At 34.3% G+C, this 19,555-nt stretch overlaps 1 protein-coding gene across 4 annotated transcripts in view; it reads right to left on the bottom strand.

The window, feature by feature from the left end:
* Positions 1–19,555, bottom strand: part of Stag1 (STAG1 cohesin complex component) — a 377,958-nt gene that overhangs the window by 112,938 nt on the left and 245,465 nt on the right. For all 4 annotated transcript variants that reach the window (XM_021246771.2, XM_087186950.1, XM_013070789.3 and 1 more), the window contains 2 exons: positions 14,279–14,377; positions 13,604–13,683 (listed from right to left, as the gene is read on the bottom strand). In XM_021246771.2, coding sequence (XP_021102430.1) covers positions 13,604–13,683; positions 14,279–14,377 — 179 coding nt within the window. The remainder of the gene's footprint in view (positions 1–13,603; positions 13,684–14,278; positions 14,378–19,555) is intronic.

A 19,555-nucleotide genomic window follows, 5' to 3' on the forward strand; every position in this document is an offset into this window, starting at 1 on the left:
ACTCTTATCTCCGCTAATGAAAATGCAAATAAGAACCTTAAATATAGACTTTTAAAACCAGATAAATTATCTTCTAAAATAACAATCAAAGAAAAATTTTCAAACAAGGTTTCAGAAGTTTTGAAAATATTCTAAAAGGAAGTAATCCAGATTAGGCAATTTTGGAGGAAGGTACGAGGTAATTATGCTTTCTGGGCATAAGGGAAGAAGAAACAAGAAGTATCAAAGTAAAAACCGATGAGTTGCATAAATGACCAAATACTAAAACTAACAACAAGAAAGACATTCAAAATAAATAGTAGTAGGCAAGCTTTTTCTTGGACAGATGACTAATACTTAATATATAAAGAAATGAAGGGCTGGGGATATAGTTCAGAAGCACAGTGTCTGCCTGGCAAGCGCGAGGCCCTGAGTTTGATTCCCAGTACCAAAAAAAGAGAAAGAAAATTATACCACCCAAAATACAAAACTCAATTTAAAAAAATGGGCAACTGAAATGGACAGACATTTCTCAGAAGAAATACAAATGGTCAATAAATACATGAAAATATGTTCAACATCTCTGGTCATTAGATAAATGCAAATTCAAACAACAACAGATTCCATTTTAATCTAAAAAGATGGGTTCAGTATCACCAGGAAATCTATTAATAACAAACGCTGCTGAGGCTGGAGGGTAAAAGGAACTCTTCTACATTGTTGGTGGGACTATAAACTAGTAAACTACTATGGAAATCAGTATGGAGATTCTTCAAAAAACTAAAAACTAGAAATTCTTCTCAACACAGCTACTCCTCTTCTAGGTATGTTCCCAGAAGAGTTAAAGACATCATGTTACAGTGATACAAGCATATCCATGTTTATGGCAGCACAGTTCATGACAGATAAATCTTGCAAGTGGCTTATATAACCATCAGAATAAAGGAAATGTATATACAATAGAGTACTACTCTGCCATAAAAGGATAAATTTGAGGGTTTTTTGTAGGAAAATAGATGCACTTTGAGATCATAATGTTAAGTGAAACAGATCAGACACAAGGTTAAATACCACATGGTTTCGCTTACATGAGAAATCTAAAGTATAAATAATTTAAAGAGCAAAACACAAAACAGATAACAGGAAACGGAGATAGATCTTTTGCAAATAGGAAGAGGACCAAGAGATAGAGGGGAGAGGAAGGTGAAGTAAAAAGAATTAAGATGTATCATGTACAAGTGCAGTTCTCCATGATCATTCTAATTATGTACTGCAAATATACAATACTAAAAATAAAGTTAAAAAGTAGGCAAAGTAGTATGCAAAAGTAAATTTATTACATTAAATACAATTAGAAAATAAAGCGAGCCATAAGAAGCTGTTTCCTTGTAAATCACACGACAAACCTGTGATAATGACATATGAAGAAAAAGATGATACAAATAGAGAATGAAGAAAATTAATTAGCAAAACCATAAATAAAAGTAATAAATAGAAAGTAATAAAAATATCATGTATTATAAAATAAATGATAATCATGATAAAGTTGAAATATTGGAAAAGGTTTACAAACCCCCAAATTAGCCTGAGAAGAAATAAAACTCAATTTACACAGATATTTATGGAAGACACTAAAATTATAAAATGACCTTTCCTACAAAGGACACTGAATAATGATGTGGGTTTAACAAGAGAATTCTCTCAATGTTTCTAAGAAGGATTAATATCCGTGGGAGACTGTTTTTAAGCAGCAAAGGGGCAGGAAACTATTGCAGGTATTTTACAAAGAGAATATAACCTTGATTATTCAGTTAGATCAGGACTAAAAAGATATGTCACACAGTTACCAGAGTTCAATCATGAAGAAACAAAAACTGAATAGACCAGCAGCAAATAACAATGCTAAATCAGTAATGAAAAAGTTTTCCATCAAGGAAAAGCCCAGCACCAGATGGCTTCACTGCTAAATTCTACCATTTAGGTAGAATTCATTCATTTCAGTTTCGGGGACTGAACCCAGAGGCACTCTATCACTGAGCTACATCCCACCTTTTAAAATTTTATTTAATTTTTATTTTGAGACAGGGACTCACTAAGTTGCCCAGGTGGGACTCAAACTTGCAATCCTACTCAGCCTTCCTCAGTTCTGGAATATAGGCACGTACCACTGCACCAGGCTGTACCAGATATTTAAAGAATAATTAATAATTCTTAAGTTATTCCAAAAACAAGAAAAGGAATAAATTCTTCCCAACACATTCTACAAGGACAACACTGATCCAACACCCAAACCAGATAGAGACAACAAAAAAAAGAAAAATACAGGGCAATAACCTTGACAAATATACATACAAAAATTCCCAAATCAAATTAACAAACCAAATCCAATAGCACATTTAACAGATTGTTCATGATGATGAAGTAGGAGTGCTTCAATATAGGTAAATTAATAAATATCATACAACATATCAGCAGAAAGGACAAAACCCATATGTTCATCTCAATAGATGTAGAAAAATCATTTGATAAAATGCAATAGTTTTTCATGATAAAACACTAAACAGTAAATACAGAAAAAATTACAAGGCATCCAAATTGGAAAAGAAGTCACCAAACTGTGATCTTATATACAGACAATATACAGAGAGGCAAGACACTGTCAGACAACCATTACAACAAATAAATGAACTCAATGAAGTTGCAGAATACAAAATCAAATGAAAATCAGTAGCACTGTTATATGCCAACAGCAAATTATCTGAAACAGAAACCAGAACTGCAATCCCATTTATAAAAGCTACAAAACCAATGCAATACCCAGGAATAAATCTACCCAGTGATGAATGATGTCACTAATGAAAACTATAAAACTAATGAAAGAAACTGAAGGCACATATAAACGGAAAGACATACCTGTTCATAGATACCAAGGGTCAATATTGTTAAAGGGTTCATACTACTCACAGCAATCTACAGATGCAATGTAACTGCTATCAAAATACCAACCAAACCAATCTTGTACTCTTCTTTTTTTTTGGTACCAGGGATCAAACTCAGGGCCTTATGCTTGCCAGGCAGGCACTGTGCCGCTGAGCTAAATCCTCAGCCCTCCAACCAAACCAATCCTAAAATATCCTGAATACCAAAATATCTACTATTGGGTATATATCTGAAGGAAATGAAATAGAAATGATGAAAAAACATGTGCACAATCAGGTTAATAGCAGTAATAGTCACAACAGTCAAGAAATGGAAATGACTCATTTGTCCACCAACTGATGAAAAGATAAAGAAAATATAATGCATTTACAAAATGGTATACTATTCAGCCACAAACAAAAAAAAGAAATTCTGTCACTTGTGGCAACATAAATAGAGCTGGAGATCTTTACCTTAAGTGAAATAAGCCAGGCACAGAAAGATAACTACCATGTGACTTCACATTAATATGTGAAATGTAAAGAAGTTGAGAGTAGAAATGTGGTTATGAGAGCCTGAGGAGAGTAGGGGAGATGGAGGGCTAGAGAGAGGGTGATCAATGGGTAATGTGCTGTTAGATAGGATCAAGAAGTCCTAGTGTGCTGTCGGGGCAGAATGGTGACTATAGATAATGCACCGTACATCTCAAAAAGCTAGACGAAAAGATAGTCAAAAGTTTACCATAAGGAAATAATTAATATTTGAGGAGACTGTTACATTTAAACAGATTTAAACATTATACCATGTACGTATACATCTGCAGTGCTGTAATAACAGCATAAGGTTTTACTGCAAGATGAAACATCACATCTTTCCTAATTAATATCCTTCCTTTTTTCTTTTGGAAGTAATGAGGAACAAACTCAGGGCCTTTGCCATACTAGGCAAGTATCCTATCAATGATTTAAATCCTCACCCCCTATAATTTAATGCTATTAAGTATCCATTAAAATAATTTAAGTTATGCCAGGTAGGGTGACACATGTCTGTACTCTCTGCACTCAGAATGCAGTGAGTTTAATGCCAGCCTTGGCTACATAGTGAGTTCAAAGCCTGAATTATACAGTGAGACTCTGTCTCAAAACAAACAAAATCACATTTTTTCATGAACACATATGGAAAGAGAAAGAAAAATGGCAGAATATCAGCAGTAAAATACAGCATCTCTGGGACCAGGGATCCAGACATATAGAAAGTAACTTGTTGAAGAGAAAAAAGAGGTAGATCTCTGGGAACTGGGAGGAAGCTGAAAGGACAATCAGGAACTACTGAAAGGATGGCAAAATGGAACACAACATGGGAGAAAAGGACGAGGCAGTCTGGAAAGCTCACCCTGATTTCCAGGGAGTGGGATCTGTCTCTGCAGATACAAGGTAAACCCAGTGGCAGCAGCTCCCAGGAAAAATAATGAATGGACCAGGCCAGCAACTCTAGACCAAAGAAAAGCCCACAGCTATTGTAAACTGTAATAACAGCATGGGGTTTTACTCCAAAGTGACTCTGTCTGCACTGCAGGCTAGAGCTGAAGAAACTAGTACAGTACCCACCATATTGCCAGTGTTTAATCAGGTGCCATTTAGGAAGAGGTTCAGTGTTTAATACTGAGCCACTGAACAACTACTACACAACTTCACCAAAGGTTTTCCAGTGTTACCCTCCCACTGTGCCTGGATGAGAGATAGCCATGGGAGACAGCTGTAAAGCTGGAGCGGGCTAGACACAGATACCCTGAGAAATTTAAATTCAGGCTGAGAAGGACATGGGGCCTCCCACCCTCCATGGTGACAAGCCAGGTCTGGCGTGGATTACTTTCAGAGGAATGTGGGTTGGAAAGTACTGGCATTAAATACTGCTTAAACCATCCCTGCCACAGGTCTAATTTCTTGCCCCATCTACCAATGTGAGCAAGAACATGTCTTAGCTTGGATGGTTGCCACAGTCTGAGGTGTACAGATAGATAGGGCTCAGGATGAAGGGGAACCTCACAAACCCACAGGTGTAAAGCTAGGCAGAAAAAAAAAATGTGACTTGCTAAATTACAAAAGTGCAGATCCTGGAAAAAAACCACTCATTTAAAAAGCCAGGCATTTTATTTTTTATTTGGACACATTTCTTTTTTCTCCTCCAGTGGATTTTTGGAGTTCGGGGACTTTTTCCTTTTTTCTTTTTCTTTCATGTTACATTTTAATAAATCTTCATTTTCTTGTTTATTCTTTTCTATTACTTTATCTAATTCCATTAATTTCATTTTACTTCATAATAGGATCCTTTATATCATTTTTCTCTCATCTTCCATTGCTTAATTTTTCAAATTTTTCTACTTTCAGTCTTCCATTCCCCATTTCCTCTATCTTTACCAGTATAACCATTAGGAGTTATTAATCTTTAAATAGTTAACTTTATGCTATTACTGATGAATTCTCTTCTTGGTAGATGTATAGTTGTTGGATTTAGTAGATATTTACTGAATCTCAGTATTTGGTTGGTTTTAGTGTTTATACTATATGGATCTCGTTTCTATGGTTAAGAGTGGTACATAATTGATTTTCATGGTATGTTAATATCCACTTTGTCTTTGACACTTACATATCTGCTGATTTAGTTGTGACTGCCAGGATGGCATAGCTGTTGCTATTAATTGGTTTTCTCTTATGTCAATATTTGAATTGCCTTTGTGTCATTAACAATACTGCAATCCATTCCAGGAGAACAGGATCCTGGGCCAACTGCAGCGCATTCTCCCCTCTCAAATTAATAGAGATGGCTAGATATAGGGAAAGAGGCAAAGGCCTATAGTTAGCCATGCTTACAGTGCCTCACTGAACAACAGACACAAACTGAAGATCTCCTTACCAGCAACAAACTCTTTCCATTATAAGCAGCCACAAATTTCAGGATTAAAAAAAAAGACAATAGAAATGGGAGAAGACAAGGCAAGAAAGTGCCTCCAAAAACTGCCAACTACCTGGAGCTGATCCTTGAGGAATCCAAGGCAAGGAAATTAAAAGCAATGGTTGAATTATCAAAATGATAGGATATTTAAAAAGATCAATAAGGTGCTCAGCAAGTTCAGAGAAGAGATATCCAAACAGATAACTAATAAAATAATTACTACAATTTATAGAAGACACTAATAAAAAGCTAACTGAGCTAAACAAAATGATACAAAATATGACTGATTACTTTAGTAAAGAATTTGAGTCCATGAAAATTAAAGACTCTATTGAAAGGGCAGCAAGAAGTGTTCAACGTGAGAACAGAATGTCAGAATTAGAAGATAAGGGTGAGGTCAGTGACCAATCACTCAGAGGTGCTTGGAAAACAGAACATGAAAAAAATGGATACATCAAAACAATGCAAAGATGACTAACATTAATTGAAATTTGTGAGAAAAATCAGAAGACAGCACACAGCATAAAAAAAGTGTTTACAGGAGCAATAGCAGAAAACTCCTCAAATATGAGGAGTTAATTTAAAATGTAAGAAAGGTGAGCCATACAGTACCCTAAACAGCCACAATCAGAAAACAACTCCACAATGTATCATAGTAAAAATCTCAGAACTGCAACATAAGGACAAAAAATTAAAAGCTGTTGAGAAAAGCAATGAATCACTTATAAAGGTAAACCCATTAGAATAACAGCAGACTTCTAAACACAAACCTTAAAAGCCAGACCAACTAGAAGTGAAGTGATTTGACCCCTAAAATAAAACAACTTCCAATTCAGAATGCTGCATCTTCCAAAACTCTTTCAAAACTGATGGAGAAAGGAAGTATTTCCATGATAAGGAGGACCTTAAGAAATTCATGACCAGGAAAGAAGGACTCCAAAAGTACTCTTAGGCTGGGGATTTAGCTTAGTGGTTCCACTGCCTGCAACTATGCCAAAAAGTTTAATGGAATGAGTACACCAGTCAGGGTGAACAGTTAAGGAGAAGGGAAAAAAAGGAAATCAACAACAAGAAAATAATGTAATACCAGGAAAAAGTCAATACTTTTCAATACTAACTCAATGTAAATGGTCCAAATGCCTGGATTGAGAGACAAAGACTGCTAGATGGATCAAAAATCCAAAACCTAATGGTATGCTGTACACAACAAACACATTTAATAAAAAGAATTTCACAGACTTAAAAATCAAAGGACAGAAAACAAAATCTTATACAACAGGAGACTGAAAACAAGCAGAAATAGTGGTCCTATTTTCATATAAAGTCAAATTTAAACCAAAACTCATCAGAAAGGGAAAGAAGGTCACTACATATTGGTTAAGACAATAGTTCACCAAGAGATAAGTTATATATACACCAAATACAGTGCACCCAACTTCATAAAACAAGCACTACTTGATGTAAAAGATTAATGTCAACAGAATTATGGGGGACCTCAGTACACCACTGGCACATAAACAGATGAACTACACACACACCCACACACACTCACGCAAGCATGTACACAAAATAAATTTAATTCAAAACCTTCAATAAATGTATTTAAAAGAATACTCTGCCCAATAACAACAGAATATACATTCTTCTCAGCAGCATATGGAACTTTTTCCAAAATAGACCACATGCTAGTCCAGAAAGCATGCTTAAGAAAATATAAAAGAATGAAACTTTATTTTCCGGTACCAGGGATCAAACTCAGGACCTTGCACTGGCAAGGGACATGCAGCACCACTGAGCTAAATCCCCAGCCCCAAATAATGAAACTTATATGATGCACATTATCAGACCACAGCACAATGAAAATATAACTGAATGGTAGGGAAAAAAAACCACAAAACGTTTGATCCCTGGTACCAAAAAAAAAAAAACCCCACAAAAATTATGCAAACACATGGAAATTAAACAATATTAAACAATATACTCTGGAATACTTAAGAAAAATTCAAGAAGAAATTACTTCCCAGAATCAAACTATAATGTCAGGATAACATACCAAAACTTATGGGACACAAGGAAAGCAGTCCTAAGAGAAAAGTTTACAGCTATGAACACCCACATAAGTAAAACAGAATGAACCCAATTAATTACAGAATGATGCACCCCAAGATCCTAGAAAAAGAACAATCCAAATTCACAGCTAGTATAAGAAAATTATAAAGATTATAGCAGAAATTAATGAAATTGAGACTAAAAACAAAAAATTCAGTAAATCAGAATCAATGAATAAAGAGCTAGGTTTTTGAATGAATAAAATAGACAAACTCTTAGACAATCTTACCAAAAAAAGACCCAAATCAATACAATGAGAAATGAAAAGGTGAAGACACAATGGACACTGCCAAAGTCCAGATTATTATAATTACTTTGAAAACCGGTACACTAATAAAAGGAAGAATCCAGAAGAAATGGCTAAATACCTAGGAACTTATGAATTACTAAAACTGAAACATGATATAAAAATCATGAATAATTCAATGACAGGAAATGAAATTGAAGCAATAATAAAAAAACCTATCAACTGAGAAATGCCCAGGTCCCAATAGTTTCACTGCTGAATTCTACAAGAACTTCAGAAATGATCTAATGCCAGTATTCCTCAAATTCTTTAATAAAATTGGAAGGGAAAGAATACTGCCAAAGTAATTCCTGGAAGCTAGCATCACTGATTCCAAAGCAGACAAAGATTCAACTAAAAATTAAAACTAAAGCCAACCTCTTTAATGAACACAGACACAAAAATCCTTAACAAGATACTGCCAAAGGGAATGCAACAAATCATCAAAAAGGTCATACATCATGACCAAGTATGCTTTAAACCCGGAATGAAAGGATGGTTCAACATATGCAAATCTATAAATTTAACGTACCGTATGAACAGAACCAAGGACAAAAATCATATGATCATCTCAACAGATGCAAAAAGGCCTCTGACAAAATCCAACAACTGCTCATGATAAAAACCCTTAAGAAAATAGGTATAGAAAGACCTTTTCTCATTCTGATAAAAGCCATTTATGACAAACCAGTGGCCAACAACATATTAAATGGGGAAAAGCTGAGTGCTTTCCCTCTAAAATCAAGAACAAGACAGGGATATCACTATTAACACACTTATTGAATACAGGATTTGAAACATTAGCCAGTCCAATCAGATAAGAAGAGGGATATTTAGGAAAGGAAGAAGTCAAATTATCATTATTTGCAGATGGCACAATCCTCTACAGAGCAGAAAAAAAAATCCCAAAAAGAGGCCCCTAGAATTAATAACCAAGGTTTGTAATGTAGCAGGATACAAAATCAAAACACAAAAATAAATAGTGCTTGGCTGGGAATGTAGCTCAGCAGTGCAGCACCTACCTAGCAAATGTGCGGCCCTGAGTTCGATTCTCAGTACAAAAAAAAAAAAGAAAAAAAATCAATACCGCTCCACTATACCAATGATGAACTCTTTGAAAAATAAATTTCAGAAACAATGCTATTCACAATAGCATCAAACAAAATTAAATACTTAGAAATTAACCTAACCAAGGAAGTCAAAGACCTCTGCAATAAAAATTATACCATACTGAAAAAGGAAATTAAAAAAGAATATCAGAAAAATGTAAAGATATTCTGTTCCTAAATAGGTAGAACCAATACTGTTAAAATGGTCATACTTCCAAAACTAATTTAATGTAATCCCAATCAAAATACCAACCTTACTCACAAAACTAGTGAAAGCAATCCTAACATTCATATGAAACCAGAAGAGACCCAGAAAAGCAAAAGCTGTACACATGTAGAAGATTGAATCTTGACCGGTATCACTCACCATGTACTAAACTAAAATCAAAATGGATCAACAATTCAAATGTTAAAACAGAAACATTTACTGGAAGAAAAAAAATAGGAAGACATAGGCAAAGACTTTCTGAACAAAACCTCAGCTGCATGAGAAATAACACCAAGAATAAACAAAAAGGACCATATCACATTAAAAAGCTTCTGTACAACGAAGGAAATAACTAATACAGTGAAGAGATGAAAAAAATGTTTGTCAGTTACACCTCAAACACTGAATTAGTATCTAGTTTAAAGAAATTAAAAAACTCAGATCCCCCCTAAAATGAAAGATCCAATCAAAAAAGGGCAAGTGAAATTAACAGATCTTTCTAAGAACAGGAAGTAAAAATCAATACATAAAAGAATTTTCAACATCTCTGGCCATTAGTGAAATGCAAATTAAAACACCACTGTGATTTTACCTTATTCCACAAAGAATGGTTATTACTAAGAGATCACATAACAGTTCATAATAGCTAAATCTTACAAGTGACCTATATATTTATCAATAATGAATGTATAAAGAAAATGTGGTATTTATACACGATGGAGTTCTAGTTTGCCATAAAGAAGGATAAATGAGCCATTTGTGAGGAAATGGATATTCTTTGGGACCGTAATATTAAGTGAAATACATATGATATAACCTTAAATATTGCGTGATTTCTTTTATATGAGAAACCTGAAATATAAATAAAGAGCAAAATAAAGGATAATATAAATGTGACAAATCTTTTGAAAATGGGAAGGGGATCAAGAGATGGAGGTGGAGCAGAGAGGGAGATGGAGTGGAGCAGGAAATGAAAAGAATTAAGACGTGTGAGGTGCATGTAGCAGCTCCCTTGAGCAATATAATCACTATGTACTGCAAACAGAATCCAAGAAAATAGTCACTATACAATTTAATAAAAACAGTGGAACAAAAAAGAACACACATGAAAAGCCTGATTTAAATATAACATTGTATTTAAACAAAACAAAATAAAATGTCTTGTTGAAATAGGATTTATTCTAGAACGTAAAGGTGGTTTATCAGACAAGTCTATCAATTTAATTCAGGATCATGAATGGATAAAAGGAAAATCTCCCCAAAAACTCACAATAAAAAAAGAACTTTTTTTTGGTATCAGGGATCGAACTCAGGACCTTGCGCGTGTGAGGCAGGCGGCGGTACTGAGCTAAATTCTCATCCCCAAAAACCTTTTTAATTATATACCAACAGAAACCACAAAAATCATAGGAACAGAACAAAAATATCTATCAGTATTACTGTTAATAGTGTTAAATACCCTGCCTATGCATTTAGATAAGAGAAAAAAACAAAACTTGTAAGGTTAGGAAAGGGAGGACAAAAACGAAATTGTTGCAAATGATGTAATAATATACATAGTGACAACAACAGAATCAAGAAAACATCAAAATTCATGAGTTCTAGCCGGGAATTTAGCTCAGTGGTTCCACCACCTGCCTTGCAAGTGCAAGGTCCTGAATTAGATCCCCAGCACAAAAAAAAAAAAAAAAAAAAAAAAAAAAAAATTCATGAGTTCTAATAGGGTACACATATAAGATTGACAAAAATTAAGTTCTTACTTTTCAGCAATAACCAAGTGGAAAATACTAAGTAGTAATTCTGTAACAATAAAACCATACAATGTGTAAGAATTAAATAATGTATACGATCTCTGTAAAAATATAACTCTTATATATAACAGATCTAATATATTTGAATAAAGATGTCTATCACTGTCATACAAAAATGATATATCATTAAAAAAAATCTATTCCATCCTAAAGTCACCATAAAATTCAATGCAGTTTTACTGTTCCAAATCTAAAGCAAATTTTTCAGTTACTCGAAAAGTTTAGAAAATTTTTACAACAGATAAAAGCTAAGCAGATCTTTAAAAAATAGACTATCCCTAAAGCAGGAGTAAGTCAAATTTATATCATATATATTATAAAGCCACAACGATAAAAATCATGGTATTAGGGCACAAAGGTGAAAGGAGCTCAAACAACAGTAGTCCCCTGTTATGGATGTTTAGTTCATAATAGAAGCGGCATCATAAAAAAGTAGAAAAAGGAGAATTCATAACAATTTCATTCTAAGTCACATTTCCTCATGTAAATTTTTCTTGGTTTTAGTCAAATTTACAAAGATAAAGCTGTAACATTATTTTAAAATCTATTTTTAGGGCCGAAGATTTAGCTCAGTAGATTTGCCACCTGCTGCGAAAGCTCAAGGACCCAAGTTCCATCCCCGGTACTCCCCCCCAAAAAATCTGTTTAAACTTTTGTGTTAATAAAACAATTATCTGACTGATTTCCTTTGTGTCACTTTTATACAATGAAAAAGGCTACTTCAGAAACCTATGACAGTTCCACCTTTTGAATCTTTTCTTTGTTTTTATCTAAAATAAGGTTTGTCACTTCAATGATATTTTCCCTATACCATTTAAAAGATCTTTTACATGGAGGAAAGAAACAATAGTCAAGATGAAAAACAAAAAGAAAGAAACCAAATACTTTGTTTTACACAGAACCTTAAAATGTAAAGTAGAACCTGAAGTGATAGTGTATTTTTTTTACATAGGCTATAACTTAAGTTTATTATGCATGAAATTTGTAGCACATCATACATTTTTTTACATCACAGATTCAATGTTAGAAAAACTCAGACATGATAAAGCTGAGATGTGACAAGAACAATGTAATAGACACAGTAAGAAAACAAATGGAAACAGCATATGAAAAATTAACCCCCAATTTAAAAGATTTCCTAGACTGGAACATAAAAAACATCTTTTAGACAGGATTTGGTCAGTAATTGGTCAGAATTCATTCAATTTCAGTTAAAATGTCAGTTTCACTGCAGTTCAAATAAAAGGTAAATGTACGCAATATATAAAATGATATCATTTCTATCCTAATACCACTAAATATATACTTGGAGCATGGAGACTAGAATATTGGTGTTAGGTTTATACAGTTATGTTTTCTTTCTAAATGCGGAAAACTAAAGAGAGGTCACTAAGAAACAAGTGGCAAATTTCAAAATTGCTTAATATTTGTGATAACTACTGACTGAATTGGTATGATATCCAGATGAAATTCAGACTCAGGATGCAAAGTTAAAATAATTACAAACCATTTTACATTTATGTATACTTTGCTATTTATAAAGTATACACATAAGCAATATGTATATAAAACAAAATAGCACAAAAATATTCTAAAATGGAATTAGTTGGATATTTACACAATTCAAAATCTTTATTTTCATCCTCATTCATGGTTGAAAAATACATTCCTCACGAATTCTTTTAAACATAAAATTAGTGGTAGTTGTAGCAAAAGACAGAAAATGAAAAGGAAAAATAATTTTTTGACCATAAAAGGAGCTAGAATAGTTTTAGATTTTCATAAAACCAATTTTCCCTCAGACACAAAGCTAAATTTAGTACCTGAAATTCCAGTATCAGCTCATTACTATATTTTAAATATGCAGTAAAGTATGAACATCAGACAAATGTCTGATTGTTCTTAGATAATCTAAGGAAAAAGTACTTTAGGTTTACAAAATGTTTAATGTCAATAAGTAATCTAATTCAACTTATTTATATGTAATTAAACTTTTGTTTTATAAATTTTGCTATGAATTGTGTGTTGGACAAAAGCAATATGATAATTCCACATCTGTTCCTACTCACGATTAGAAAAAACAAAACAAAAAAACAGCTAAAAGGGGCTACCAAAAAAAATTTCTAAATATACCTAACATTATATATACATATGAAGTATACTGATAATGCCCAAGAGTCATTAAAATATCAAAAGATTAAATAAAAATATTAATAGACATTATACTTACTGAAGTATCAGAGTAACCAGTCGAATAGCTTCTACAGCAACATCATATTCTTTATCAAGTGTCATTGATACAATGCGATCCTGAAAAAAAATTATGCAACAAACCATGACCACAACTAAGCCATGAGAGAGTTACGGCAATATATTCTCAGGCACACATGTACCAATAACGACAGGTTAAATGGAAAGATTTCTTCTTGAAACTGTGTTATCACAGTTGTACTTATATAAAAAGGGTATTATTAATGTTTGTAATGTAAAATCTTTCTCATCAACTGACATTCCTTAAACAATAAGAAAACCTTTAGTTAAAAAAGTAATACTTTTATAAAAAACCTATATAAAAATAATCTATTTTACACAAGAAAGCCTTCTACAGCCAAGAAATAAGGACTCATGTTGGGTATATATGTTGTAAAGCAGAGATTAATTCATCCAGGTAATATGAGTTTATTTAAGAGTATGTAGTAAGGAATAGAAAGCAAATACTTGTTTATTCATTTATTTTTGTTACTGGGGATTGAACTCAGGTCCTTGTGCTTGCAAGGCAAGCAGCGGAACCACTGAGCTAAATCCCCAGCCCAAATATTTGTTATGTAATATGATTTGTTAAACCAACTGTATCTACCATTTATGAAATGAAAAATAAAATAAGCTCACCATTTTTGATGCTTACCTTGAATCGGTTAGTGAACAGCTCCAATTTGGGGAATAATTCTCTATTGGTATATAGGCTCTGTAGGGCTTTCAAACACTTTAGCCTGACTTCCCCTTGCTTTAGAAATACAAATAAAAACAAAGAAAATAGTTAATTCCATGCCACATTAAAAAAAAATTGAAGTCTCTGAGTAATATAAATTTCAGCTTAATCATTTATCTTATTTCATACTGTAACTCAATATAGGAAAAGACTGAGCAATTATCTGTGGTGGACTTAAATTTAATTGAAAATACACTGAAAATCTCTTCATTTTTGAGAGTAGGCTAAACCCTTTTCAAACTTTGGTATCAACTGTGACCACAGAGTAACATCAACATTATCTTGTGAGAAAAGGTTATGCTCATTTATTCTGTCTATAACTGTGGAATAATCTAGTGAAAAACTTCATTTTATATTAAAGAATCATCATTCATTAATTCAATAAACATTTACTGGACACCTTTTATATTTCAAAGAGAGCAGTTATAAAAACATAATGAAATATTTAAAATACACATAAAATGATACAGTGTAATGAGGTGCTATTTACTAGCAGAATGTCGTTAATGAAGTCATTAACCTGAAGTAAAGGATGATGTAATCAAAGTACATTTAGGATCATCTAGATATCTAAACACTGGTCTCAAAAAAACCAAGGGAGATTGAAATTTCTATGCTCCAAAAGTAATGTGCGATATAGTAGGAATTCAAGTTCTAGAATCAGAAAACACTAGATTTTATTTCCAATTTTATAGTCTATTAAATGCATGTGAGATGGCAAGTATATTAATCACTAATAATAAGACTCAAAATTATAAAGTTTTTGTAGGGATAAAATGCATGGGTATGCTGTTACAAGTTTTTTGGTTTTTTTTTTTTTTTTGGTACCGGGGATCGAACTTGGGGCCTTGCACTTGCGCAGCAGGCAGCGAAACCACTGAGCTAAATCCCGGGCCCATGTTACAAGTTTTAATAACTGATTCTGGGCAACAATTTGCTACATTTACAGATTTCTTCCATGGCCAGTACTGAGCTGCCAATGAAATATTAAGCTGATTTGTGAAAAGATTTATATAATCACTCCCTTGAAAGCTGATTCAAGTCACTTCTAGCATTTTACTGAATAAATCTCTAGCACACAGGGGGAATCTAAAGTATCTGTGACAGATGCTGTTGATGCCCAACCCCAAAGTCCTTTACTCCACTATGCTTCAGCCTCAGCCTCAGCCTGCATTGCCAGCTAATGATTAATATTTCCACAGTTCTCTGGAGAACTTACCATGATTGACAAGTACCTCTGTATACTAAGATTCCTAAGTGATATGTTCCACCTGTTTTCTCCTATCCATGCTACAATACTCTCTTCTCCATCAAGCTGATGTCCATTACCAGTGTAGAAATTTAAAACAACCCAATCTTCATGTCTTTGGGCACAAAACATCTGAGATGGAATTTACTCTCTAAAGCTCCATGTGAAACTAGGCAGAGACTAGACTTCTCATGAAATCACCCTTTTGTTAGTGTTTCTTGCTATATCATACTTTCCTCACTTTCTTACAGGCCTGAGTGCATACCTCCTAGAGTCATACTACTGCAAAATGTTTTGGTCATCTGGGAACTGCTTAATACAATGGCCCTATAAGATAATAATGAAGTTGAAAATATTCCTATTGTGTAGGGACACTGCACCCACTCTAAGTCACGGTTCAGTGTATTGCTCATGTGTTTGTGTTGATGCTGGTATAAACAAACTGTGTACATAGTTATACAGACTATGTAATATTTGATAATAACTATGTTACTAGCTTGTTTCTACTCTACTTCTAAAGCATTATTTCAGAATACACACCTACTTACAAAGAAAAAAGTGTAGTATTAAACAATGCTATGTTAAATTGGCAGCAGCCTCATATATCTTGTGTTTACCTTGTTTCAACTTTACATCAAGAGGCTACGTCCAGTGACCAGCTTATAACATCAAGATCAGATGGTCTAATGATGCATTTCTCAGAATGTATCCCTGTTGTTAAATAATGCACAAATATATACTGCTAGCACAAAAATCTCTGACTCAAGTTTGGCTTCTAGGGAATATGACACCTAAGACAGTTGGTGCCAAGTAGACTTCTACAATGAGATATTGAGGTTGGATTAATGAGAGAAATGCAAAGGGATAGGTGACGTACTGCCAATTCTTTTTTTTTTTTTTGTACCGGGGATCGAACTCGGGATCTTGCACTTGCGAGGCAGGCGCTAGAACCACTGAGCTAAATTCCCCAGCCTTCCAATTCTTTACATAGGATAGCAGTGTTATTGGCTAGGATTTTCACCTATGGGTGATGAGGGAGGTACACTAGTTTGTACAACCTTCAGACATCTGAGAAACAGAGTGAATAATAACTACAAAGACCAGAATTGAGTGGTTTCTGCTAAGTGTCACTGAGATCTCAAAGGAAAATGATAGGCTCAGGTCATCTGATTGCTAGCTCAAAGCAAGCATTTCTTTTCTGGCAAAATTTAAAGAGCCTTGTTAGAGATAGAAAACTGAATACACTGAAAACCAGGCCTAATACTCAACTGTACAAATGGTAGAATTTAAAAGATTCTTCAATCAAAGCAACTCTTCTATGGTATATTTAGGGCTATGATAGAAAAGAAGTGAGATATAAAGGAAATCTGGTTATATACAAATGAGAACCTTGAACTCTTAGTTTTCTCAATTTGTGGGCTTGAAAAAAATGGATCGTGTAATGCCTGTTTCTTTCCCAACCTGCCTTTAGCTGAAAGATTATGTGGAGGTCTCAGCTGAGGCAGTTATCTTAAGGACAATGCCAGCAGTCTTCAGCACTATCCATACAGATCTTCCACTAGACTAAGGTCAAACCTCAGCAACAGACCAAATTTGGCCCCCAGTAAAGATGGATATAAAAATGCTAGAATACTAGCGATAAGGTAGCATCACCTAACCATCAGATGCAACGGAGGCATCCTATGGTTTGTACATCATTTTTATCCCACAGCTTCATGTGGTAGAAGTTTAGTCCCTGATATAACAGTATATATTAAAAGGCAGTGGGATTTTAAAAAGGTGGAGCAGATAGGGAAGTGGCTTGGCCATGGCTGTCCTAGAAAGAATAAATTAGTTCCTGAGTGGGTTGTTATAAAAGAGTTCGGGGGAGGGGGGCTCTCCTTGTTGTCTTGCATCTTCTCTCATCAGGTAAGCTCTCATACTCTCCCATTCTTTTTTTTTTTTTGGTACCGGGGATTGAACTCGGGTACTTGTGCTTGTGAGGCAGGTGGTGGAACCACTGAGCTAAATCCCCGGCCTACTCTCCCATTCTTGTAACGCCATTTGCCATATTGTGACATAGCCAGAAGGTCCTCACCAGGGTTATTAGATAGGGCTCCTGATCTTGGACTTTCGGCCTCTAAAATGTAAGCTAAGTAAACTTCAGGTATTATTACAGCAACACAAAATGGACTGAGATAAAGAGAAAGTATCAAGGCTTGAGAGCCAGCCAATGGAGTGTTATGAACTGTCTCACAGGACATGGTATTACAAGAAGCAAGACAGGTAGAAAACTAATACAAGTATGATGTAACATAAATAATGAATAGAAATCAACAATGGATAAACAAAAGGCTGAGAACATTCATCTCACTATAAAGCTATAATGCCTGATCTAGGATAGCTTGACTGGCTTTACTCCAAATACAGCCTGGAAACTATGGCCCAAGAAATGAAATCATTCCATTAAGTTCACAGAGTAAAGACCACAGACAGATCTGCATATGGTGGTACACAACTGTAATCTCAGCACTTGGGAGGCTGAGGCAAGATGATCACCTCAAGTTCATGGCCAGCATGGACTACATACATGTTCTGAACTCAAGGACAGCTTGAACTACATACATTGAGAGACTCTGTCTCAAAAAACAAAGTAAAACAGCAACAACAACAACCTCCAAAATATAGACAGAACAAGGAAACAAACTGTGTTTTATTTTCACATTGTCCAGTGATAAGTCCCAATTAAGCATCTTTCCTCCCAAGTCTTGGTTATTCACCCTGTAAATGTATCTGGCCCACATTATTGCTACTTCTAAACAATTAAATAAGGTGGCATCCATGAAAATATTTTTTTAAAACTACAAAAAAACCTTACAATAACTATGAAAAACTCAAATATCTGCTTGGCAATTGCTAGACTTTGGGGATTTACAACTCTCTAAAGCTATTATAGTACCCTAAATACTACATAACTCCTAAATACAAAAAAATCTTATCCAAATTTGAATGCTTTTCAACATAGCATCTAATCCATATTAGCTGTTCAATGAATATTTGTGAACAAGTAATATATAAATATAATAAAACAGGGAAAAGAAACAAATATACTGATTTCTTGGGGTGGGGAGAGCATTGTGTATACTGTCAGATTCTTTATTCACATTTGTGCAAAATTACATTGCAAAAAACACTAGGTGCTACAGAAAGTATTACATAACACAATGGTAAGTATGATTTCATATTGAGGTGTATCTTTAATAACAATAAGTTAGGACAATAATTTAGGCTGCTAGGAGAATTTTAAATGGCAACACTGTGAAAGAGTTAAAGTGAACCAAATTCAGGTGGGCTGTCAAGGAATGGATGGGTTAGTATGCAGCAGGGGTAAAGGGAGCAGAGAGTAATAGTCATCTTGATGAGGGATGGGAGCGGTAAAGCTAAAAAAGCTTTTTGGTTAGCTTAAGAGAAATAGGATACAGGATGAGTCAATAAAAAGAGGAGAAAAAAAGAGTTCTAAGATCCTGTCTAAATAACACAATGATTTTGATATGAGGAATTAAGCACATATTAGAAAACATAAATAGAACTGTCCACACAAGGAAGTATAGTTCGGAAGTAGCTTGTCCCTGATAAAAACTTAAGCTGAGGGTTGGTCTCCAGTGGGATGTTGTTGAGAAGTTGCAGGCTTTTAAGGGGTGTTTGAGCCAAAGCAGTTCTGCCCCTATGAATGGATGAATGTTTTTCTTCCAGGAATGGGTTAGCCATTGTGGAAGCTTGGTTCCCTTTTCCCCTCCTGCACGTACATACTTCCATAAGATAAGTAGATGTTGAGGCAACTGTGAGCCAAAATAACCTCTTTCATTATAAATTACTCGTTCTCAGGTATTTCATATAGCAACAGAAAACAGATTAAGAATCAAGGTAAAAGCAAAAACAGTACCAAGAAGTACAAATGAAATGCA

This window comes from Heterocephalus glaber, unplaced genomic scaffold (assembly GCF_053883595.1).
Source record: "Heterocephalus glaber isolate CG9 unplaced genomic scaffold, H.glaber_assembly_v1.0 deba00001504, whole genome shotgun sequence".
Lineage (NCBI taxonomy): Eukaryota > Metazoa > Chordata > Mammalia > Rodentia > Bathyergidae > Heterocephalus > Heterocephalus glaber.